We start from the raw sequence: 23,463 nt of genomic DNA, 5'->3' as shown, positions 1-23,463 counted from the left end.
CAGATGGGATGATCGCATCGACTTCGGCTCTTTGCTTGATAATCAATATGTATGACTGCAAGAATAAAATCTCATACCTCGTCAATTGAAAGTCTGTCCGGCATCAAAAAGGCTCCCAAATCAAGAAGAAACTTGCGATAATGTTACCACCAGCTCTGAACATCCCGAAATGGTATTTCCTACTCAAGTCACACCGAAAACCGCATACCCCTCCCCCGCTTCGCAGGGAGCATCTCCTGATACGAAACCAAGAAGTGCACTTACATTTCAAATAATGACCAGGCTACAGGCTCGAAGAAAACTCTCATCTACTTCAACCGCCGGTGAATAATTACTGCGTCTACCACCCCTCCTCCCCCGCGACAGCCGGATACACGGTTATGATCGTTGGGGGCCCAAATGCCCGCACGGACTATCACATCAACTCGACCCCAGAATTCTTCTATCAGTATCGAGGCTCCATGCTTCTAAAGACAGCCGATATATCAGTCTCTCCTCCTGTCTTCCAGGATATCCCCATCCATGAAGGATCGATCTTCTTACTGCCCGCCAATACCCCGCACTGCCCTGTCCGGTTCAAGGACACAGTCGGTGTAGTGATGGAGCAGCCTCGGCCCAAAGACGCGGTTGATACGATGCTGTGGTTCTGCAAGAAGTGTGGGGAGGTAGTCTGGGAGAAGCGGTTTGTGTGTACGGATCTGGGGACACAGGTGAAGGAGGTGGTGGAGGAATTTGCCGCTGATCAGAAGAAACGGACTTGCAAGGCATGTGGGACCATTGCGGAAACGAGATATCAAGAAGGGGAGATTGTACAACCACCTAGATTTCTGGAGTGACTGGGTCTCTGCTTTCTAACCTATAGGCGGGATAAACGAAGCCCGGGAAACCGGATGACAAGTCATGTACTATATGTAGTTGTTCAAGCGCTGTATTCTGACAATCTCCAGTTTGTACATTGATTTGATGAGAAAGACACAGGGCGTTAACCCAAATGCGCTTGCTGACTAGAGGAGAGCTGAAAACCCGCAACTCGCTTGGACGCGTCATGTAATTCTGGCTGAAGCATAGCGAGAATCAAAGTTAGGTAGGATGGGCCGAGGTTCTGGGATTCTGCGGGACGTGCTTGTAAGAACAGGGTCTATTAAACCCAAAAAAGTACAGTAAGAATACAAAAGTGGGTGAAATGAAAGGAAAGAGCTGGCAACAGCCGAGTCAGAAAGAGTGAGCGCTCGAAGAGCGATGAAGGTATTAACACAAGTGCTGAATAAGGCCTTGCCTTGAGATTGTATCTCTAATGGCAAGGTTGGGCTTCATATGGTCATGACAGCGAGAGCCCCCAAGAAAGGAGATTATAAAAAGTGCGAAAAGTGAGGTCTAGGGCAACAGGCGCATGGCGCTGCCAGAGTAGAAAGTATGCAAAGTATTAGTAGGTTCAGCCATGTGCCAAATGGAGGAACCCGCTCAACATCAAGGACAGAAGAAATAGGTGATCGTCCAACATGAGCCACCATCAACAGCATCCCGACCCAACGGCCGCTGTTCAGTCATCAAAAGGGCAATCAATGCTTTCATGACCGTCCCTCTCACAGAGGGCACACCACTTCGATTCATCAATCACTCCACTGGCTTTCCCTGCAACAGGAGCCATTGAAGCCGTGAGTCCTCCACTGATACCCTTCAATCCCTCCAGGACGGCATCTCGTCCTGTCTTTTGAGGGGTGGTGCTATCCTCACCCTTCGAAGGTAACGATTCTCCGGCGATGGAAGTCCCGGGTGTCGACTTGTCGTCCGCCGAACCCTCGTGGTGTGACTGCTGAACGGGGAGTACATGCTCGTTCTTGGTTTCGGCACCAAGGATGTTTGTGCAGCTCAAGATATCATGACCGCCGGTTTCGCAAATCTCACACCACAATGAATTGCCATCATCAGAGCGGCCATCAGACTCATGCATGGTCTCCAGACGGTGGTGGGAGGAGTCCGAAGCTGCTCGGTGGTGTGAGCCAAACGGCTGATACTGACCTTCGCCATGCGGTTGCTCTTGCCAGTCATTAGGGACCACTGTGCGGTCAGACAGTCGATGAGCATGGTTGATGGTGCTCGCGGTCCCGATATATCCAGCAGAGTTCGATGGTTTGTGGTGAGTCGTAGGACCGCTGATCGTGGAGCTGCGAGTACGGCTCTCACTGCTAAGCCGCAATTGCTGTAATTCCCGCTCAAGCTCCTCGATGCGATAGTTCTTGCTCTCGGTTGCGTGCTCAAATTCCTGAATACGCTGTTCCAGATGAGCGATTTGTTCGGACTCATGGTCCTGTCGAGAACTTGCAAGCCCATTCTGCAGGCCAGGAAAGTTCGGATCGCCCCTGCTCAACGAATGAATGATGGCTTTGAGGCCGCGAATCTCATCGTCTTTCTGGTCTAGTTCCTTCGAGTACTGCCGGCCTCCGTCTCCGCCTGAATGGGCATCCCTCAACATAGCGGTGGAATGTTCCCGCTCTTTTTTCAGCTCTAGCTTTGTCCTTTCAACCTCTCCTCGTAGGAACTCAACCTCAGCCCGAGCTTCCGCCTCGCCACGTCTTGCGTCTTCCAGGCCCTCTTCTAGCTCCGAAACCAGCTCTTCCAGCTGCTTCAGCTGCCTGGCAACGGCCTCGACATCCTCATCCCGGTCTTGTAGCTCTTTATTCTGCTGCATGAGTTCGTCCAGGCGCTGCTCGTAGACCCGCTCGGTCTCGGACGCGGCTATTTCCAACGTATCAAGGGTGCTTCTGAAGTCAGCTCGATGGAGATCGAATTCTGCTGTCAACTGAGCAATCCTCTCATTCTTCTCCCGCAGCTGGGCCCTGATGGACAGGGCATCCGAGCCTTCCAGGTCCTCAATTGTCCTATGGAATTCCGCCAGCGTATTTGCCTGTTCCTCCAGCTGCTTATCGCGGTCCAGTAGCTGCTTCTCCAGGCTCTTAATCTGATCTTTCAATTCCTGCACCTCCGACGCCATCGAGCTGCGATGGAAGTCGGAAGTTCTAACCGAGGACATGTCATCATCCACGCTCAAGCGGGAGGGAGCCCTGTCAGATGCGCGAGACGGAGCTTTAACTGGACTTCGAGGATAGCCATTGGGGCTCGGCCCTGTTCGAGAAGCGGTGGACGGAGTACGAAGACCGGCAAGGCTAAGCTTGGAGGGGGGCGGACCACGAGGCGATCCAGGGCGAGGTAGAGAGGGTCGTCTTACACGCGGACGAGGCACTGCAGGACTGGGTCCGACGGATTTGCTGAAATTGATCGGTCGCGAAGGCGTCGGAGGGGCGGTGCTCGCGGTAGGGGCGGATGTGGAAGATCGCTTCGTGACGTAGCGATTGTTGTTCATGGGAACAAAGATGCCGGAACCAGGGACATTGGTCTTGAAATACTTTCTCCCTTCCACATCTCCATTGTTCTTCCCTCTCTTGGCATGCTCCGGAGCCAGTTCGATCCCGGCGAACTTGCCTGGTTTTCCCGCAACGCTGCCCAGGTAGCGGACCGTCCCATACATGCCCCCGGGGACGTTTACAACATCGCCGACCTGGATCTCGTCGAGAGGCGCCATGGGGATGGAGTTCGAGATTTGAGAGTGAGCGTCCTCAAAGTGCTCCAAGTGACGAACGCGACCAGAGCGAAAAGGTGAAGGGTCCAGAAATTCAGAAGGGACACAAGTCAGGAGGGGGGGAAGAAAAGAGCGACATTAAAGGGATGATGCGGTACAAGGAAGAACAGACACAAGTGGAGCTCCTGCACTTTAGATCATTGACTGGTCATTGATTGATAGGAGCAGATAAATTTTCATGGCTTTTCTGTCAGCCAACAATAGACTGTTAACTGTTTAAGGGGGTTGACGGGGGAGTTTCTTTTTCTTATTTTTATTTTCCCAGTTGGGCAGAGAAGAAGCCCGAAGAAGAAGAATGAACAGAACGGGATCCAATTGGCAAAAAGGGAACGACGAATGGCGGTTTAGGCATGCAGTGGATAGAGATATTTATCAGAGGATTGACGTCGAGGGATCATCGATCACCAACAATTGTAGTAATAGTCTGATCATGATGGTTCCCCTGTTATGTATCAACATCCTCTACGGAATACTAAAACAGCCACTGTGATGATCATGATAATGATAACAAACAACGGAGACACGAACCATGGGTTAAGTGCTTGGTACTGGTACTATTATTATTATTATCTGCTGCTCCACAGTGCCCATGCGTAATCCGACGAACTCCACGGCTGTAAGGCAGACGTTCCCTTTAATCTCTGAAGATATCCTATTGTCGATGAGACATTCATGGCCTCTTCATTCCAACCTTACTGCGACACATGCTCGACTGAGACATAAGAGACGCTGCTCTGTACAGCAGTAATCATTCCCCGACGCTAACAATTAACTACCTTGCAGTTCTCCTGATTAGCATCTCCGCTTCGTCCGATTGCCCATCGTCCACCTGGCACCTTGATCTCCCACGACGCTCTCCTCGCGTTCCTTATCCTTGCTCCCGCTTCAGCCCCGAGGTCACTTGTTTTTGAATATTGTCAAATCTCGCTCCCGATTTCTATTCACTGGCACGAAGTACGTGATTGGTCCACAGTGGGACAGTGGGACCGCGCAAGTCGACCATTCTGCGGAAGCACTTGTACGACGACTGGAGATTGTTGAGCTGGGGAGATCACCAAAGAACAATCGATCATAATCTTATTCTGATATAGAGTCCGTCGCGACAGCTTCCCTAATTCGTCGCGCAAGATGGCTCAGTATTTCTTCGATCTGCTCTACAACTTTACAGATTGCATGTGCTGCTTCCCGAGCACACCGCAGTTAAAAATCAATAATCGCAGCTTCAAATTATTACGGCTCCTTGGTGAAGTAAGTCAATCGGATCTCCAGACCATGTTATTCCGTTGTTATATACCCTCAACTGACATCGCCAACTCTGCTAGGGTGGATTTTCMTACGTTTACCTCGTCCAAGATAAGGCCACATCAGAGCTCTTCGCCTTGAAGAAGATCCGGTGTCCATTCGGCCAAGAATCTGTATCACAAGCTTTGAAAGAGGTCGAAGCCTACAACCTATTCACATCACAACCGAACATCATCCATTCGATAGACCACTGCGTATCTACGGAGCCGGGCTCGACGTTTCGTTCCGATGGCGGCGAACCAGGGTCGAAAACAGTCTACATCCTGCTTCCTTACTACCAACGTGGGAATCTTCAAGATGCGATCAATGCGAATCTCGTAAACCATACTCGCTTTCCCGAGAAGAGGCTAATGGTGCTTATGCTCGGTGTCGCCAATGCGCTTAAAGCAATGCACCAGTATCGGGTAAAGAGTGGCGCTGGGTCTACGCGCAGAGCCAAATCCGTCCGACGCGAGGGCGAGGAGGCGGACGCAGAATTATCAATGCAAATGGGCAAATCGAAGCGTCGAGCAAGCCACCGAGTAGACGAAGAAGATTCAGAGAACGAGCCGTTGATGGATGACGAGGTTACCAGAAGCCAGGAGGGAGTCCAGGAGGGCGAACTCCGCCCTTATGCGCATAGGGACATTAAGCCTGGTGAGTTGGTGCGTCTACAATTCTATGCGCAGGGTGACTGACTTGTACAGGCAATATCATGATCGACGATGACGGTCAGACTCCGATCCTCATGGATCTCGGCTCCCTAGCGCCCAGCCCGATTGCTATCACCTCCCGTTCACTAGCTCTGGCCGTCCAAGATACTGCTGCCGAGCACAGTACCATGCCGTACAGAGCGCCTGAGCTATTCGACGTCAAGACCGGGTCAATCATTGACACCAAGGTTGATATCTGGTCCTTGGGATGCACATTGTACGCCTGCCTTGTAGGGAAAAGCCCCTTTGAGGCCAGAAGCGAGGAGACCGGCGGTAGCCTCAGTATGTGTGTATTGGGCGGGGACTGGCGGTTCCCAGATGAGAAGCCCGGCGCTACCAAGGGTAAAGGCCGAGCTGGAGCTGAGGATGCGGGTAAAGACAACACCGCAACCATCAGCGAGCCAGTGAAAGAGGTAGTGCGGAAGTGTTTGCAGGTTGAGCCTGCTGACCGCCCTGACATCGATGAGCTCATTCAGAGCATAAAGGACGTGATTAAGGATATGTCAGATGACGATGGTATCGCTTCAGGGTCAGCTTAAACGGGATTATTCTATCAGGAGTGACTTTTCCTTTCTCTCTATCGAGAATCTATCACCTTCCTTTTCGCGTTCTTGCGACCAACGCCTTGTCTTGACGGCGCCATTATGTGCGGATTGTATTGTGTTTCAATCCGATTTGTAAAGTATGAGCCGAGTGCTCAACATATTCCCTGGATATCTCCTTAATATCCACCATCTCTTATGAAGTTTGTATTTCGATTATACTTTTCTCTCTCTGAGATCACAAAGGAATCCGGTCGTGACAGACCCTCGACTAAGTCTTCCCTTCTTCATACTGCCGCGATCGCGACTCTCTTCCTGATACTACTAGCGATTGGTCATTCATACGTACTTGACCTTGGTAACAATTCACCGGACCGAATAGGTAATGGGGCGTCTCGAATGTTTAGGACGTCTTCCATACGTAATGTGGACGGACTCACGATGACGAAAATCAAAAGCCTCATTCAATCAGACAGCCTGCGACAAGTGAGGCTTCTTAATGCTACCAGGCTGTACAGACCCGGTGAGCTCTTGATCGACAGTCGTAAACATGGCCATCGAATGGGGATCCGAGACCAAAGGTGCTGATGTGGTCAATGCCTTTCCCATGAGCATCAAAAAACGAACATGTACGCCAACCATTTCGAGCCCTTTCAAAGACAGCGATCGTAAGCTAAATCATGTTTTATGAAAAGTCCTCTTGACCGGAGTCAGTGGGACAGGACTACCAGCAGCAACCGCCGAGGCCCTGGCAAGCGGCGATGCAGCCGCCATCATCCTGATGGGCAAGTCGCAGGCCGAAGCGCAAGCGATGATGGACGATATCAACCACAAACACCCCAAGGTCAAGCTGATCTTCATCTCGGTAGATTTTGGCCGGTTGGCCTCTGTGCGCGAGGCGGCGGAAGCTATTAAGCAGCTTGGGGTTCCTATAGATGGGTTTGTGGGGTTTCCCACGGTAATGGCTGCACTGTGGATGAAGACGGAGGATGGAATCGAGTCTCACTTCCAGTGCAACTATCTCAGCAATTTCCTCCTGATCAACTTGGTAGTGCACTTGATGCCGGCGGGTTCAAGGGTGGTCATGGTTTGCTCTAGCATCCGGCCTGAAGCTCCGCCGCCGGCGTGGGATGACCCCAATTTCGCAGTAAGTGTTTTGCTCTGGTTTGGATTAGGATTTAAAAGGTAATCAACACGGGTTTCTGCCTATTCTGCAGGATGGAAAGACATATCATCCATTGGATGCATATGCCCTATCGATGTTTGCCAACGTTCAGATGATCAAGTGTCTGGCTATCACAGGCTGTGGACGGTCAATGGGCACCTTTTCTGTCAATGCTGGAAGTGAGTCTGCAACCTCATCATCCTCCATCTTTGGCCTGAGCTGAACATCCTTCGGACACCAAACCAAGCCTTCAGACCGTTGCTTCGCTAGAGCAAGTAGCTTCATGGCTCCAAAGGAAGAAAGAGCGTGCGTGCCAGAACCAGATGACTTTCTGCAGTTGATGAGTTCCTAACGGTCAGCCCTGTTTGAAGAGGGAGAAGATCTACCGCTTCTGCTTCAACAAGCGCCAAAGTCAGTGTCGCAGGGGATTGCCACGATTCTCAGAGCTCTTCTCGATCCGGATATCAGCGGTGAGTGGAATCCTCTCTTATGGTTGTGTAAGATATAATGTGTCAAGCCGGAGGCTATCGCGCTGATGGATATGCCTCGGGGATAGAACACTCCGGCGCATACCTAGACAATTGCCAAATCCTTGCTCTGCCGAAAATTGACTTTCCTGCTGGTGAGGAGAACGGTCGGGCGTTGTGGACACGGAGTGAGCAGATGGTAGGGCAAGAGTTTAAGCGTCTCTAGTGCTGACGAGGTTGTCTGTCTACTTATGTGTAGGAAAGTAGATAGTGAATGTTCCTATATGAGTATCCCTTTGCAGCGATAGGTAAAGCCATCTCTAATGACCAGGTAATGGAACCAATGTGTATCCTGTGATCTTGCTAATGAGTAGATGCTGTTTGTTTCCATGGAGATATGCAATGAGAATAATTGCTGAGATGTGCGGGGGAACGCAGCTATCTCCAACTTGACCCCGAATCTATCGACCACTCAAAAAGATCAGTTTCATCTCATCCCATATCTGTCGGCGAGCCCATCCAATGACGCGGAAGACTAGGAGGGGAGAACATCTACTACTGTCAATCTACGGTAATAAGCAACTACCCCAGTGGCGCTGGCTAGCTCCTTGCTTAGCTCGACGGCCATTGAGACTGTCCAATGAACCTCACCAGTAGCCCATCATCCTTGTTCCTTTATCTCCAGACAGAGTACCGCAAAAGAGAGGAGGAAATTCCGCTTCCAAAGTATTGGCTTCTTTGTACTGGTGGAGTCACTGAGCCAGAGACCTCCTTCCTTCGTCTCATGCTTCTGACTATGGATCATCGTCTCCTCGTGGAGCGAGCCCCGATAAGCGATCAAGCGGACCTCCTTGGTATCTGAGCTCGGTGCAGCCATGCATCCATGCATCATCATCCAGTCCCATGATAGCGGAATGCTTCCGAGCCGTGCTTATCGGCTATTGTGCGTTGTAGTACAGTTGGGACGCTGCCCTTGCACCTAATAACTATTAGGAATGTGCATCTCCGCCATATCGCCTCTTGGTGGATCCTCGAGAGGAGATAACGAGTACTCGTACTTCCTTTCAACTCCGTACGCCCGGGTGGTCTTCGAAATTAAAGCTCGTAGAAGCAACCTGTCCCTGTGTGTGATGAATACATTCGGCAGTGAGACTTATCTCCGATTCGGCATTCCAATTGCACACCCATCGGGCTGAGGAGAGGTGTGTACACATTTGGAACATCCAAGGACATATAAAAAGCATTACTGCAGTTTACGGATGGCATTTTGACCTTCTGCAAACGATTTGCCTCGTCATGGCGCCTCGTGTGGACAGCAACGCCGTCCCAGGCACGTTCACCCTGGTGGATGTGGATGGTGTCTTGGCCACTCGTCACCTTGATAGGGGAGACAGAGATATCGTGCTCGTGCCTGAACCCTCCAACGACCCTGATGATCCCTTGAATTGGTCACCACGGCGCAAGCTGCTATCTACGATCTGTGTGAGCGTGTGAGTCGACCAAAGAGGTTGTTTTGATCTGGTGTTCTTTATCAGACAGCTAATCTGCTCCCTATCGTGCAGGTACACCTTGTTTGCAGGCATCTCAACCTCGGTTGTTTATTCGGTGCTGGTTCAGCTCTCTGAAGAGACCGGTGTTGCGGTGGACACTCTCAATCAGGGAACCGGATATATGTTCTTGCTCGCAGGCTGGGGCCTTCTCTTCTGGCAACCATTCGCATTGCAGTATGGTAAACGGTTGACGTACATTCTCTCATTAGTTGGAATATTGGTGAGTCTGCAAAGTAATTGTACCGTTGCCAAGGTCGAGAAACTGATAGTCTTTGCAATAGGGTACCTTGATATGGGGGTACGTTATCCTGATGCTTCACCATGGACTCTAATTGCTAATGGTGAGACTCCCAACAGTCCTTATGTTCGTTCGAACGGCGAGTGGATTGGCCGCAGCATTTTGTCAGGCTTCTTCGTTGCTCCGATTGAAGCCCTTCCAGAAGTGACGGTCACGGATGTGGTGAGTATTTGTGGCTCAAAGCGGATGCCGTATATTGATAAAGGCTAGTATTTTACCCATGAACGAGGGACGTATATGGGTCTGTATGCCCTCTTTTTGGCGGGGAGCAACTACTTTGCGCCGGTCATATGCGGCTTTATTGCCCAATATCAGGGATGGCAATGGGTTTTCTACTGGCCTGCCATATTCTGCGCTGTGACTATCGCATTCCTCTTTTTCTTCATGGAGGAGACAAACTACACACGGAAACATGCCGAGACAGCCACCGTTGAGGGTGAGCTACAGTCGTCAACAACCCCCTCCGAGCAAGGTGACCAGGAAAAAGCTCTACCTGCCACTGCACAACCGGACGAAACAGAGTGTGGAGTCATCTACAGCAAGAAAACCTACATTCAGAAGCTGTCAATCATTGGACCACGACAACCCAGGAACAACATGTTTAGGAGGTTCTACCAAATGTTGTATTACCTGAGCTGGCCAGTTATCTTCTATGCTGGGTACGTCAGCGGTTTCTCATCTTCGTTTCCAACATTGGATATTGACGGGGCAGGTTTTCGTATGGCTCGTATCTGATATGGTTCAACGTGTTGAATGCCACTGCGTCTCTTATTCTGGGGTCAGCACCATATAATTTCAGGTAAGACTGCTCAGAGAAGGTCCTAGCATGCGTCCCACTAAGAATATCAGTTCATCAATGGTCGGTCTGAGCTATCTCGCATGCTGTCTAGGTGTCATTGGCGGGTGAGTTGGTCTTAGGGCTAGCGAGCAATCAACGTACAGACCCTACTAACACAGCCTAGGTCACTTTTTACCGGAAGATTCAGTGACTGGCTTACTATCAAACTAGCTCGACGGAACGGCGGAGTGATGGAAGCCGAGCAGCGTCTCTGGCCCTTCCTTGCATGTTTGATTCTTGTCCCTGGGTCCTTACTCCTCTGGGGTGTTGGTGCAGCCCACGAGGCCCACTGGTTCGGACTTCTAGTTGCAATGTGCCTTCTTGCGCTCGCCAACACCTGCGGAATCACTCTGAGCGTCAACTATCTCGTCGACAGCTACAGGGAGCTGAGTGGCGATGCGATGGCTAGTGTCATCTTGGTTCGCAATACAATGTCATTTGCCATAGGCTACGGGTAGGTTACGGCCCAAGCGGACTTGAATACGAGTGCTGACAAGGACTTTACTAAAATAGAATTACGCCCTGGCTTGAAGACCTGGGATACCAGAACTGCTTTGTGTCCGCGGCCTTCATTGGCATGGCCATATCTGCCGTGTTCCTAGTGATGATCAAATGGGGAAAGACATTCCGAGCTCGCAGTCGCGACAAGTACTGGAGCATCGTCAGGGAGAATCAAGCCAGGGGAATGGGACATTGATGATTGGGACGTATGAAGAAGGCTGTTAGGGGAACGAGACAGGACGATATAAACGACAAACTTCATGATATATACATCTCTCAGACCATGCAAATAGCTATACATCTGCAACAAGCACTCATTCAGCCAGCTTTATGTTCCCCTCCGCATCATAGACAATCTCCCGCATCTTCACACTCCGCAGATGATCCACCCCTCCGGACAGCGAACAGTCATGATAGAAAAGATACCACTTCCCCTGGAACTCCGCGATAGAATGATGCGTCGTCCACCCAAGCACAGGCTCCAGAATCCGACCACGGTACGTGAATGGTCCCAGCGGACTATCCCCCGTCGCATACACCAGGTAATGCGTATCGCCCGTCGACCACGAGAAGTAATACTTGCCGTTATACTTGTGCATCCACGCCGCCTCGAAGAACCGCCGCTCATGGTCATCCGCCGCCAGCGGCCTCCCCTCCTCATCCACAATCTCCAGTTCTTGAATCTCCCCCTCAAACTCAAGCATATCCTCCGTCAGCCGCGCCACCCGCGGATACAGCGCCTTCACCCCCTCCCCGCTGGGCTCCTGAGGGCCCGTCTTCGACGCATCAAACTCCCATTCCCCCGTCTCCGAGCGGGACCAGCACTGCAACTGCCCGCCCCAGATCCCGCCAAAGTACAAATACCCCTGCCCGTCGTCGTCGACAAACGCCGCCGGGTCAATGCTGTAGCTGCCGCTGATGGGATTCGGCTGCGGCGCGAACGGCCCCTCGGGCTTGTCCCCCACCGCGACGCCAATGCGGAAGATGCCCTCGCGGTCGCGCGCAGGGAAGTACAGGTAGTACTTGCCGTTCTTTGTTGCGGCGTCGGGGGCCCAGAGCTGCTTGGAGACCCAGGGGATGTCGGAGTCCTTGAGGACGACGCCGTGGTCGGTGACGGGGCCGCCGACGGTGTCCATCGAGAAGACATGGTAGTCATTCATGTCGTACTGGTCGCCATTGTCGTTGAACTGGATATCTGTCTCGCGGTCGTGCGAGGGGTAGATGTATAGTTTATTGTTGAAGACATGGGCGGAGGGATCCGCGGTGTAGATGTGTTTGACGAGGGGTTCGCTGGCCATTTTTTCTTTCCTCTTCAAAGGTCTAGTCTAGCGAGTACGAACTGATCGCATGAGCATCCTGATACCGAACGTGCCGTTGGATTTGGATTCTTATACCATCTCCAATGCCTCGGTTTTATCCGACTCAGGCTAAACAGTCGACCCCACGAAATTACCCCACCACTCCATCAGGCTAAACGGGGGATTAGATTCGATATTCCTTAATCAATTCAAGTCAAATTAAAATGTAACCCCTATCCAATGGCATTCTAGTATGCGTTTAGCTGAATGTATGTGTCAAGGCTGAATATGCATGCGGCACCACCACAAACTCCCACAAACCAACAAAGGCAAAAGCGAACAAAGATATTTGACACAATGAGCAATGAGCATCAACGTCCCCATGCCTTCCACCTCAAAATAGCATCAGGATCATCCCGCTGCGCCTGTAAAAGACCCTGCTCCCACTCCCACTCCATCCTTGCCAAAAGCTCGTCTGTTTCGTCCTCTCCATGCTCCCTAACAGTAGGCGACTGACACCCTCTCAACCCAATAAAGCGACCAAACCGACGCCGCTTCGTCTGTAGGTCGACGCTTTTCTCGCCCTGTGTGCCGATCCACGCGGGGATCGACACGGGGTATGCCCTTGTGCCTTCCACCGGGGGCCATACCTGGTGGAAGTGACGGGCTAGATCGTCCAACTGCCGATTGGTGAGTAGGTGGTAGGCGAGGAGGGTCTTTGGAAATTCGGGATGCTGCAGCCCCGTGGTGCTGGAGACGAGGGGGCAGAGCGGGGTGCGTAGATGGCGGAGGATGGGCTGGAAGGATGGATGAGCCTTGCTGGGGCGTCTTTCTGGTCTTGATTCGGCTTGTGATGGTGCCTGCGATGGCTTTGGCGTCGATCGGCTCGAGGTCGAGTTTGTGGGTGTTGATGGTGAGAATCCACAGGAGATAGTGGGAGATTGAGGCGACGAGGGGTCTATCACGATACGGGGAAGGGATGGATTATTGCTGCCCTGCATTTTGAATATGGATGAATTAGTTTCTGGTGAAAGTGAGAGATAGACTTTGGATGTCTCTGTAAGATTAATTTTTTTTTTTTTTTTTTTTTTTTTTTTTTTTTTTTTTTTTTTTGGTTGCTGCGTGAGAGTTGATTGCTCAAATCAAAGCATTTGGATCGTAGCAGTGAGGCCATAGAGATTGAGAGTAGGCAATCGCCACTTATATACTTCATCATGAACCATGAAACACCTGTTGTACGTGACAAAGGCTTACGATGAAGAAAAAGCCACGACAAGAATAGCAATTCTTTGTTGACGCCAACGAACCAGCACTCGGCGATATTGTACTCTCCCTTTGTCTCGAAGGCTTTTCCGTTACATCTTAGAATACGACAAATCAAACAATAAGATCATCCAACAATGTAATGAAATATCCATTGAGAGTAATCAACAAAAGATCATGAAACTGAAACTCGAATTCGAAGGACACCGACGAGGCTATATCAAAAGGTCACTGTCATTGTGCACATCCAAGACACAAATGCAGAGTCGTTACAAGGCCTGAGTCTATGAAAGGGATAGACCAGCTACACGCTTCTCCAATGGCGTCTTCTTCGAGGTAAAGGCGTTGCCCTTCTCATCGGTCACCGGAGGCAAGCCGGCATACTTGTTGATCCAGTTGAAAACAGTTTGGTGCCATACGAGAGAGTTCTCTGGATTGAGCACCCAGTGGTTCTCGTCTGGGAAGGTCAGGAACGCACTCTCGATCCCCCTCATCTGCAGGACGTTGAACGCTGCAAGACCCTCGGCTATCGTCAAACGGTAGTCGAGCTCATTGTGGATGATCAGATGCGGGGTCTGCCAATGCTCCGTAAAACGAGACGGATCCCACTTCTCCCAGTTCTCTGGGACCTTCCAGATCGGGCCTTCCAGATCATGGAGCGGGAAGTATTGTTCCTCACTGGCAAGCTGCGAAGTCATGCTGAATACACCATCGTGAGTGACGAGCGCCTTGAATCGACGGCCGAGAGAGTGGCCCTGGATCCAGTTCATCATATAACCACCATAAGATGCCCCAAGTGCAACGGCTCGGGTGGTGTCAACATAATCCAGATTCTCCTCTATATAGTCAAACCCTTTTTCGATATCGATGTAAGGTAGACCTCCCCAAGAACCACGGATCGCGTCCGTAAATGGTTGCCCGTATCCGGTGCTACCTCGGGGATTGGGCGTAATGACGACGTAACCCTGCTCAGCAAACACGGCAGGGTTCCATCGAGTGCTCCATTGATCATTCCATGCGCCCTGGGGCCCTCCATGAATMAGATAAGCGAGCGGATACTTGTTGCCAGACTTAAAATTGGACGGTTTAACCACCCACGCATGGACGGGGTGATCCTCCGCACCTTTGAACCAGATCTCATCCACCTGTGTGGGTGAAAGACCAAAGGCGGCACCTCCACGGCCCATAGATGAGACGACCCTGACCTTGGATGTATCCTGGGTGTCAATGATGGTCCACAAGCTATTGTCTACCAGATTATTGCTGGCGATCAACAGATTCGATGAATTCACGCCCAAGGGAAAAACATCCGTAACATAACCAGAATGCGTGAGCTTCTTCAACACATCAGGTGTGCTATGGCGGACATTGTCGAGCGGAAGCTGATACAAAACGCCACGGCCCAGCTCCTCGACCTGAACGAATAATGACTGATCATCCTTAGCAAATGTCAATGCCGACGGGCTGAGATCCCACTGTCCCTTGCCATCAGCAGAGGCAAAAACTTCAATCATCTCGCCACTCCAAGGGTTTGGAACGTATAGGATTCTGTTCTTGTCCGACTCATAACCATCCTCACGCATCGCGAGGAGAGCAATGGAGCTACCATCAGACGAGAGAACAGGCGATGACATAGCACCCTCGAGACCCTTGACCGTGCACACCTTGGCTTCCAGAGCGCTCACACCGGTCCAGGAGAACATCGGACAGTAGTAGCACGAGCAGGAAGTGTGCGTCGCGGGGTTAAGATTAGGATCCTTCGCAACAAACACAATTGCTGACGGGCTAATGTCAAAATCGCCTGAGCCGCCAAAAGGAGGGATAGGCGACTCAACCCCAGTCAGCCCGCAAACCGAGATCAGGTTCGTCAGCCCAGAGATGGAATATCTGCCCGCCTGTCGAGTTGCAGGGGACAGAGGTGCGCGCTGCAGCAAGCCATACCAAATAGCGTTACGCTGTGGCTCGACCCACGAGTCCCAGTGTCGGACAAACAGGGACGTGTACAGCCTCCCTGAACTGAGAGGCTTTTTGGCGTCGTGTGGGTTGTACAATGAACCATCCGGGTTGGCCTTCCCGGCCACCGCAAACCCAATTTTGCCCGGTTCGACAACAGTCACCTTGAGATCCGACACGGGACCGGGAACAGTACCCGCAGTGTAGGTCTTGTCGACTTCCCGCGCGTCTCCGACAATGAAACTGGTGTTGCCATTTGCCTTTGTCTTCAGCCAGATCAGCTGGTCGCTGTTATCCAGCCACTGTGGGCTGCTGGCGCCCGGATCGTTCGTGATGAGGGCCGATCGGCCAGTGGCGATGTCTAGTACACGGATCTCATTGGTCTTGGAATGAGAGTCGAAGGAGTAGGATGTCTGCGTGTAGACCGCAAGTGTCCCCGAAGAGTTGGGGATGGGCCCAGAGCGGCGGGGAGCTCCCAGGAGGACCCTGATCAGGTCAGCGATCCGAACAGCGGTGAGATATGCCTTTTTCTGACTCCAGATCTCCACGAACTCTAGGACGAAACGAATCTGATCTACTTACTCTGGAGTAAACTTCATTGATCGGATGGTCATGTCCGTTCCGCAGTGATAAGAGCTGTCTTGATAAGATGGGCGCCAAGAGTTGAGGGGAAGAGTGAAGACAATGCGATTGGGTTGAACAGACAATTGTGTGATTTGTAGATAATAAATTATTATTATTATACCGTATATATGGCAAACTGCGAGATCAAACAACGACGGATGGTAGTCAGATCAGGAGGGGTTGTGGACAGATGGAAGGGTGGAGGGAAGAGAGGAGGTTGGAGAAATGGAGAGAGCTGCCTTATCGCGTGAGGAGAAGATTTGACCTTCAATACTAAGTCTACTCCGCAACCGGATCTGAAGTCTTGGACCGAACATTCTTATTTCATTGCTTCCACGTAGATTGACCGTATAAATACAAAAAAGAAAATTAACAGACGGATCTAGGTGCCAACAGATTTTTTAAAAAAAAACCCTTTACTCCTCTTCCTCCTCGCTCTCATCCTCTTCCATGCCTTCAGCTGCCGTCACAGTAAACGTGGGAGCTTGGTCGACGCCCACATAGCTGTCGCACATTAGGTACAGCGTCAACTCATGTTCACCAGGCGTAGGCACAATGTACTCCAGGCGCAACTCCAGTTTGCGGCCGATGGTAACTCGCTTGATGGCGAGTAAATTCTTCGTCTTCTCGTCTCCCACCACCAACCACCAATTCTCCATCTTCTTACCGGGGTAGAACGGCGCGTGCACAGTAGTGTCTGGCTCCTCGTCCTCTTCGACTTCCCGTTCAACCTTGATCTTGAGATACGCCGGCTCGCCGGATGTAATGTTCTCGGGATCCTCCACCTGGAAGTCAAGGTCAAGGTTGGGGTACTTCTCGTTCGTGAATGCGGCAGCTTGAGCCAACTGTGAGTTATCGAGACCAAGTCTCTTGACCAACGTGGGGTAATCCTTGTTCTCGGATGGGTCCATCGCTTCCATGAATTCGAAGATGTCATTGATGTTGTATTCATTCGCCACCTTGATGGCTTCAGGGCCAAAGTGAGGAATCTGCTTAAGGGGGCTATCCCGATCCCACATGGCTTGGACCACCATCTGCGACATCTCCATGGCATTCATTGCGTTCAAGTGACCCTCAGATGAGAGAACATCGACACATGCACTGAGAAGGTTGAGAACCTTGCTGACAATGACCTCCTGGTCCTTGGCAAGATCAATGGGCAGTTGCATGCGGGAAAAGTGAGCTTGCAGGAGAACAAATGCCTTGAAGTGAGGCGAGTCGTAGGCAGGTTCTGACATCTTGACGGGTACACGATCGTACACTCGTCGCAGAATGTGGTCTTCGTGTCGACGCATCTGAATCGATTCGAATTCCGTGGCCGAGGTGATAATCTCCAAAATGCCCTTGAGCTTTGTGCGAGCGCTGAGCGACAGGAGGAAGGTCTGCATGGTGATGAAGGAAATGTTGTAGTAAGCGCCAATCATAGCCGCATTAAGGGGCGAGATGCTGTCATCCTCCTCATCCAGATCAATGATCCTAGCCTCCGACAGCTCCCTCAATGTGTTCTCCACCAACTCGGACAAGAAAGTGCTGAGTCCTTCGTGGCTAATATCACTCAGACCGTAGAAGCTGGGGTTGGCAAGGAGACGGCGGTAAAAATACGTGTAAGTCATCCAATCCACGGCGTCCTGGGTCGAAGTGATTGTCCTCGTGCTGATCTCAGTGACAAATGCGTCATGTAAGTACAATTGCAAATGACTCTCGACGGGCAAAGCTTCGTTCAGGAACTTCTTGTAATACTCGCGCTTGACTGAAGGTACCATCAGGACACCTCGGCCAATCTTGTCCTCCTTAGGGCGAGTAGCTTTGCCGAACATCTGCAGGATTTCGCTGATGGGATAATCAATGTAACGGTGCTCACGGCCTTCAAAGAACTGTGTTCCCATGACGATTACAAGATGCGCCGTGAGATTCAGCTCCCAGCAGACATCGCGTGAAGCAAGTAGGACCTGGATCGCACCAATCGTGAAGAGATGCGAGACAATGCGCTTGTCGGTGGCGCTAAGAGCTTCGTGATAGTATCCAATACCGTGGGAGAGCGATTCCGCCAGCGTCCGTTCCTGAATCCGGTTCAGTAGCGGCGCAAGTTCATTCACATCAGCATGGAGGAACCGGTCTTCGTTGTCATCAGCAGCGCAAGCAGCCAAGATATCAATAGCTGTCGATCTTGTCTGCTTACGATTGGGTACAAACACAAGCGCGGGCTTGTCAGGAGCCAACTGCAAGATCGAGTGATATGCCGGTTTAGCCATGGCCAGCATGAGTGAGGGGAAGTGGKGAATGCTGAAGGACTGGAGATGAAGCTCGAGAGGCACGGGGCGAGCGTGAGGGCTGAAATTGTAAATCGTATGCTTGTTCGCTCCAATCCACTCGCCAATGTCGCGGGCGTTAGCAAGTGGCACGCTCAACCCAACGATGCGCATACCGTTCTCTAGCTGAAGGGCAATAGAATGCATGCGCGACACCACTACTTCGTACACATATCCTCCATAGCCTCCAAGCATATGCAGTTCATCTGCGATAAACAGCTGCACGAATTGCACGTTCTTGCGTCTTTGCCATTGCCGGGACAGAACATCCCACTGCGTCGGCGTGGCGAGAACCAGATCTGCCTGATCTAGCAATTTCAGATCCGCAGTGGTCTCTCCAGTCAGCTTGACGATATTCTTGCCGCCACCGAGGTTACCCAACCGCTTCTCCCAGTCCGCATGCCGTTGATCAATCAATTCTTGGAAAGGAGCGATATAGACGGCTCTGCCACCCTTTCCGGTCGCCCAATGCCGCAGCAATGCAAGCTCAGCACAAACAGTTTTGCCACTGCCCGTAGGAGAACCGAGGAAGACATTGTCATCGGAATCATACAAAGATTTGAAAGTTTGACTCTGGATCTTGTTGAAAAATTGCCACTCAGGATACAGCTGCTGGTAATCCTCACGCTTCAGTGCCTTGACAGGCGCCCGTTGCATGTCCAGCAGAGGAGTATGGGGCGGGAATCGCTCCGGAAGGATCAGCTTCTGGAAAGACACCGCAATCTTGGTCTCTGAGTGCATCCACCGATCGGAAACGAGAGAGATGAAGTAGCTGGGGGGCATAGGCTCGGTAATGGGAACAGTAAATTCGACCAGGTGCTCATTCATCTCGGCCTGCGCATAGTCCTTCCGGAGGATGAATTGATCGTGGAACAAGATTTCCTCGCCGTCACAGTCCTCGACGAGGATCCAAAAATCTTGCGCTGTCCCGTGCAAAGCATCATCCCACACAAAATTCGGAGTAATGGTAAGCTCCACTCGAAGCAATGACCGGGTTACAGGCTGAACTTGCGCCTGGACTTCCAAACGAGGGAACTTGGACACGAGATCACACACCGTCCGTCCAGCTTTGGGCATACCAAGAAGTTCGCCCATGCGAGGAGGGTCGAGGTCGAAATAGCTGGTCCAAGGCACGTCAATTCTCTCTGCTTTCTGCAGGATATCCCGGGGGCAGTTAGGGAATTGACGAAGTGGTGTCATGGTCGGCCACATCCGCCGTTCCGCCATCTTGCAGAGATCGAGAGCAGTCTTCGCGACAGTCGACCAGCCTTTCTTCAAGGAAATCTCAAAAAGGGCCCGCAGAATACGACCCGCAGACTGAGTGACATACACCATGTCTGCCATCAAAGCAAGACCTTCTAGCTTCAGTCTGGAAATGTAGGCCTGTAGCAAAACGTTGATCTTCGAATGAGGTTCATCAATGCTCTCCTTCACAGGAACAGGAACACGACCGAGAAGCTTTGCTAACTCCAACTTCTCGTCTTGTCGAACAGGGATGTACTTGAATTCGTCGCTGAGGGCGAAAATGCGGAAGAGCTCAATGGTCGAGATGGACGGTTGGATATGCTGAGAGTAGGTCAACATGGAGTTGTGGCCGATGTAGTAATGCGAAGCAATTCGTCCCAATTCGGTGGACTGCAGACGTCCAGTCTTCTTCTCATACTTGATAAGCCCGGCCCGTTCCAAGATGACGGCTGCGGAGTGAACTAGGTCAACTCGCTTTTGTTCCAACGCGTCGTCGTTCTCATAATCGGCGCCCACGCTGTACAGGCCAGGCGAGCGGAGCATACGGACAAAAAGATAAGTGTAACCCAGCCACTCCACTCCCTCGTCGCGGTTGCGGATGTTTCCAAGTACGATCTCCGCATTCATGTTATCGGCAAGTTTGCTCATGAGCTGACTCTCAATCGGCAACTGCTGGTTCATGAGGGAGAGGTAGTACTGAATTTCAGTTTGGGATGTGATAATAATACCTTCGCCAAATGTGTCGTATTGAGGTCGCCCAGCTCGTCCTAGCATCTGGAGGACATCCTGGGGGCTAAGCTCGACCCAGCTACCCTTCTCCGGTGAATATACCTGAGTTCCTTTGATGATAACGGTATGCGCGGGAAGGTTGACACCCCAGGCAAGAGTTGCCGTGCATACGAGGACTTGAATGCTGCCATCAGCGAACAGCGCTTGGACGGAGTCACGATCCGCAAGACTCAGTCCTGCATGGTGGATACCGAAACCGTATGGCAACAGGTCTTTCAGCGACGCATCATCGACGGACTCGGCTTCTTCCGCTAGAATAGCCCTGCTTGCAGCATCGCTACGCAAGATCTGGCCAATAGTCTCCATCTCCAATGCCTTATCCCTGATGTACTTGGCGGTCTTCGCCGTTTCCTTTCGAGAGTGAACGAAGATGAGCATCTGGTTTCTTCGCTGCCCGACTTGCTCGAGAACTTTGTTATAGCAAATATCGTTCATCATCTTCAGCTGCTTGATGGCTTTCTTGTCCGTGACACCAATGAATTCCTGCTTCAAGGGGCATGGTCGATAAGAACCATCAAAGTGGAACAGGCCTTTATTGGGGTCAACTCGTAAAAAGCTGGCCACATCACGGTAGTTTGGTAAAGTTGCACTGAGACCAACGATGCGGACAGGCTCTCCGGTATGCTCTACCTTGCGAATTGTCCGACTAACAATGCTTTCAATGACGGGTCCTCGCTCGTCATGAAGCAAATGAATTTCATCGATAATAATCAGACGCACGAGCTTGATGTAACTCGTCTCCGACGCTTTTCTGGTAATGACGTCGAATTTTTCGGGAGTCGTGACAATCAGCTGGGTTTCAGCAATCTGTTGCTTTGTGAGTTGGCGATCACCAGTCAGCTCAGAAACTCGAATGCCGTAGGGCTCGAGCCGTTTGCCGAGGTTGCCGACTTGCTCCTGCACCAGAGCTTTCAAGGGAGAGATATAAATGATTTTGAAATCATCGAGCATAATCTCTCCGGTCTCCGGGTTGCGATTCTTGCCGATCTCGCGAAGAATGGCAAGCATGGCAACATTCGTCTTTCCAGATCCTGTGGGAGCACAGACAAGCATATTGCCGTCATCGTGGAAGGCGGATGGGTAGCATTTGGTCTGAACTCGGTTGAGCTCCTTGGCACTGCCAAAGCCGATACGGGCCCATTCAGGTAGTTCAGTGGCGGGGATGTTCTTCTCCCCAGGGTCTCGCTTGGGTTTTGGCGGCGGTACATGAATCTCCTCGTATCCTTTAAATGTTCGCTTGGTGGAACCTTGAGGTAGCTTGACATTCGGATTGGTCATCAGATGGTTACCTTGATGGAAGACAAGGTTCTCCAGGTTGATCAGCCTCTTGGGCTGCAGACCGCCGACCAAGCCACCCTCCGCAGGCTTCTGTTCGGCGGCCGGTGCACTAGGGACATCGACATCCATCAAATCGAGCTTGATCTTCTTCTCGGGACGACCTGCCGCTTCATCGCGAACTGTCTTGCCGCGAATTTCGTCCAAAATAGCTCGGTGGCCAGCCTCAACCATCTCACTTTCGACGAGATGGCGAGCATCGGCATCTTCGGCAACCCTGCGCCAACGCGTTACCCACACGATCTTATCACGGTTTGTGACAAATTTGGCGACAAGGTCTGGGTGCTCATAATCGAAAAGTTCCATCAGATCGTTTTCCACGTCTCGCAGCGATTTCTCTGTGCCGTCCTCCGCTTTGCCACCAAGTATTTCCAGAGCCTGTGTGGCCTTCTCCTGCTGTATATGAGCGTCGGTATACGCAGAACCAATTTGACGTTGTAACCAGTAAGCGTCGATTTGCCGGGCAGGAACTATCAAGTTCTTGTCCCGTCGTTGGTCGGCGCGATCTAGTCCACCGTCGATGACCATCTCTTCCTCGCCCTCGAGACCTTCAATATTCGCCTTCTCGGCCGTCGCAGCCTCAATATCGGGAGCTTCTTGTTCATCTGGCTCTTCGTCGTCGGTCAGGTCATCCTCGTCTCGGACCTCGGTGAGAGTACCCATTCGCTCATCATCCTCGTCTTCCTCGTCGAAGACGACGGCAACACCCTGACGTTCATCGAGCTCCGCCTCTTCTTGGCCGTCCATTCCGCCCTCCATCTCTTCGTCCTCGTCCTGCGCATCGTAGTCCGTAATCTTCTTCCCCAAATTTACAAGCTCATTGAACTCTTTTGGACTCATGGAGCTACCAAGCAAGTCATCAATCTCCTTTTTCTTGTCAAAGTCCTTCATATCTTCGTCCTTCAATAGCTCCAACACAGCGTCGGCAGCACTCCGGACGACTTCGTGAGGGACATCACCCAGATGACTCGCAGTCATCGTAAGTATGAGATCGTAGGTCGCGCGGGTGGCGGGAGTTCGAGGGCGGTATTTCAAACCCTCTATGAGAGCATCGGCGGCGGAAAGAATACCCTGACCGCGTAATTGTTGTTGCCCGTGACGTTTTCTCTGTTCTCGAGCGAGCACATCCTCCCCTTCTCGGATCGCACCTCGCTCGATATCTGCAGGTCCGACGGGTTTCTTCTTGGTTTTTGGCGCATCGTCACGCGCGACACTTGCGCCCATCTCCCGAATACTGATGCGCCCGGCAAGGGATTCTGGGTCTCCGGTGGGTTCATCGTTGATGCGAGAAATGAAACGACGGTCCGCCTGGAGAACCAGGTTGGACATCGCCGAGTATTTGTACTGGGAGATATTTTGGTCCGCCATATTGATGGTATTTTAACTGCTATCAAAAAAAAATCCGACAAAGCAAGAACGATAGTGCGACGACTTCTTTCAGTCGTCCGGGCTCGGTGGAGCTCAGATTCAGCCGGCGCGTCGACACACCTGCGTCAAGAAATGAATTGTGGAAATAATTAAGTGTCCGTAAAGGCTTCACAAACCTGGATCATCCTCTTGCAGCAGGCAAGCTTACTCGTTATTGCAGGGTTGCAAGCTGCCTGTAGTGGTTGGATGGTTGAAGGGAGATGCCGTTTGAAAGTTGTTGGGAAGTT

General features: G+C 51.5%; 10 protein-coding genes across 10 annotated transcripts; 5 read left to right on the top strand and 5 right to left on the bottom strand.

The window, feature by feature from the left end:
• Window positions 1-140: 140 nt before the first annotated feature.
• On the top strand, window positions 141-836 carry Asppvi_009688 (3-hydroxyanthranilate 3,4-dioxygenase; the record flags this gene model as incomplete). Its single annotated transcript, XM_043305537.1, has 2 exons — window positions 141-172; window positions 290-836. 2 exons carry the CDS (start codon window positions 141-143, stop codon window positions 834-836), a joined length of 579 nt encoding a protein of 192 aa, XP_043161472.1.
• A 704-nt stretch (window positions 837-1,540) lies between these two features.
• Window positions 1,541-3,580, bottom strand: Asppvi_009687 (CAP-Gly domain containing linker protein BIK1; the record flags this gene model as incomplete). The annotated part of the gene is made up of 1 exon (XM_043305536.1): window positions 1,541-3,580. One exon carries the CDS (start codon window positions 3,578-3,580, stop codon window positions 1,541-1,543), a length of 2,040 nt encoding a protein of 679 aa, XP_043161471.1.
• A 1,185-nt stretch (window positions 3,581-4,765) lies between these two features.
• Asppvi_009686 (putative serine/threonine protein kinase ENV7) lies at window positions 4,766-6,170 on the top strand (the record flags this gene model as incomplete). Its single annotated transcript, XM_043305535.1, has 3 exons — window positions 4,766-4,885; window positions 4,960-5,575; window positions 5,626-6,170. The coding sequence occupies 3 exons, from the start codon at window positions 4,766-4,768 to the stop codon at window positions 6,168-6,170; spliced, it is 1,281 nt and encodes a 426-aa protein (XP_043161470.1).
• Window positions 6,171-6,723: 553 nt separating this feature from the next.
• Asppvi_009685 (putative oxidoreductase, short-chain dehydrogenase/reductase family) lies at window positions 6,724-8,031 on the top strand (the record flags this gene model as incomplete). Its single annotated transcript, XM_043305534.1, has 6 exons — window positions 6,724-6,802; window positions 6,869-7,320; window positions 7,391-7,517; window positions 7,558-7,644; window positions 7,698-7,808; window positions 7,895-8,031. The coding sequence occupies 6 exons, from the start codon at window positions 6,724-6,726 to the stop codon at window positions 8,029-8,031; spliced, it is 993 nt and encodes a 330-aa protein (XP_043161469.1).
• A 1,070-nt stretch (window positions 8,032-9,101) lies between these two features.
• Window positions 9,102-9,863, top strand: Asppvi_009684 (uncharacterized protein; the record flags this gene model as incomplete). Its single annotated transcript, XM_043305533.1, has 4 exons — window positions 9,102-9,295; window positions 9,368-9,575; window positions 9,637-9,653; window positions 9,713-9,863. The coding sequence occupies 4 exons, from the start codon at window positions 9,102-9,104 to the stop codon at window positions 9,861-9,863; spliced, it is 570 nt and encodes a 189-aa protein (XP_043161468.1).
• Window positions 9,864-10,037: 174 nt separating this feature from the next.
• Asppvi_009683 (putative MFS transporter) lies at window positions 10,038-11,188 on the top strand (the record flags this gene model as incomplete). Its single annotated transcript, XM_043305532.1, has 5 exons — window positions 10,038-10,312; window positions 10,366-10,452; window positions 10,503-10,556; window positions 10,616-10,945; window positions 11,005-11,188. The coding sequence occupies 5 exons, from the start codon at window positions 10,038-10,040 to the stop codon at window positions 11,186-11,188; spliced, it is 930 nt and encodes a 309-aa protein (XP_043161467.1).
• Window positions 11,189-11,306: 118 nt separating this feature from the next.
• Window positions 11,307-12,290, bottom strand: Asppvi_009682 (glycoside hydrolase family 43 protein; the record flags this gene model as incomplete). The annotated part of the gene is made up of 1 exon (XM_043305531.1): window positions 11,307-12,290. The coding sequence occupies one exon, from the start codon at window positions 12,288-12,290 to the stop codon at window positions 11,307-11,309; it is 984 nt and encodes a 327-aa protein (XP_043161466.1).
• A 371-nt stretch (window positions 12,291-12,661) lies between these two features.
• Window positions 12,662-13,291, bottom strand: Asppvi_009681 (uncharacterized protein; the record flags this gene model as incomplete). Its single annotated transcript, XM_043305530.1, has 1 exon — window positions 12,662-13,291. The coding sequence occupies one exon, from the start codon at window positions 13,289-13,291 to the stop codon at window positions 12,662-12,664; it is 630 nt and encodes a 209-aa protein (XP_043161465.1).
• Window positions 13,292-13,837: 546 nt separating this feature from the next.
• Asppvi_009680 (oligopeptidase family protein) lies at window positions 13,838-16,120 on the bottom strand (the record flags this gene model as incomplete). The annotated part of the gene is made up of 2 exons (XM_043305529.1): window positions 13,838-15,992; window positions 16,089-16,120. 2 exons carry the CDS (start codon window positions 16,118-16,120, stop codon window positions 13,838-13,840), a joined length of 2,187 nt encoding a protein of 728 aa, XP_043161464.1.
• Window positions 16,121-16,546: 426 nt separating this feature from the next.
• On the bottom strand, window positions 16,547-23,176 carry Asppvi_009679 (ATP-dependent RNA helicase BRR2; the record flags this gene model as incomplete). The annotated part of the gene is made up of 1 exon (XM_043305528.1): window positions 16,547-23,176. The coding sequence occupies one exon, from the start codon at window positions 23,174-23,176 to the stop codon at window positions 16,547-16,549; it is 6,630 nt and encodes a 2,209-aa protein (XP_043161463.1).
• Between the last annotated feature and the right edge of the window lie 287 nt (window positions 23,177-23,463).

The sequence above is a fragment of the Aspergillus pseudoviridinutans genome, assembly GCF_018340605.1.
Source record: "Aspergillus pseudoviridinutans IFM 55266 DNA, scaffold_7, whole genome shotgun sequence".
Taxonomy (NCBI): domain Eukaryota; kingdom Fungi; phylum Ascomycota; class Eurotiomycetes; order Eurotiales; family Aspergillaceae; genus Aspergillus; species Aspergillus pseudoviridinutans.
This window is presented reverse-complemented; position numbering and strand designations above follow the sequence as displayed.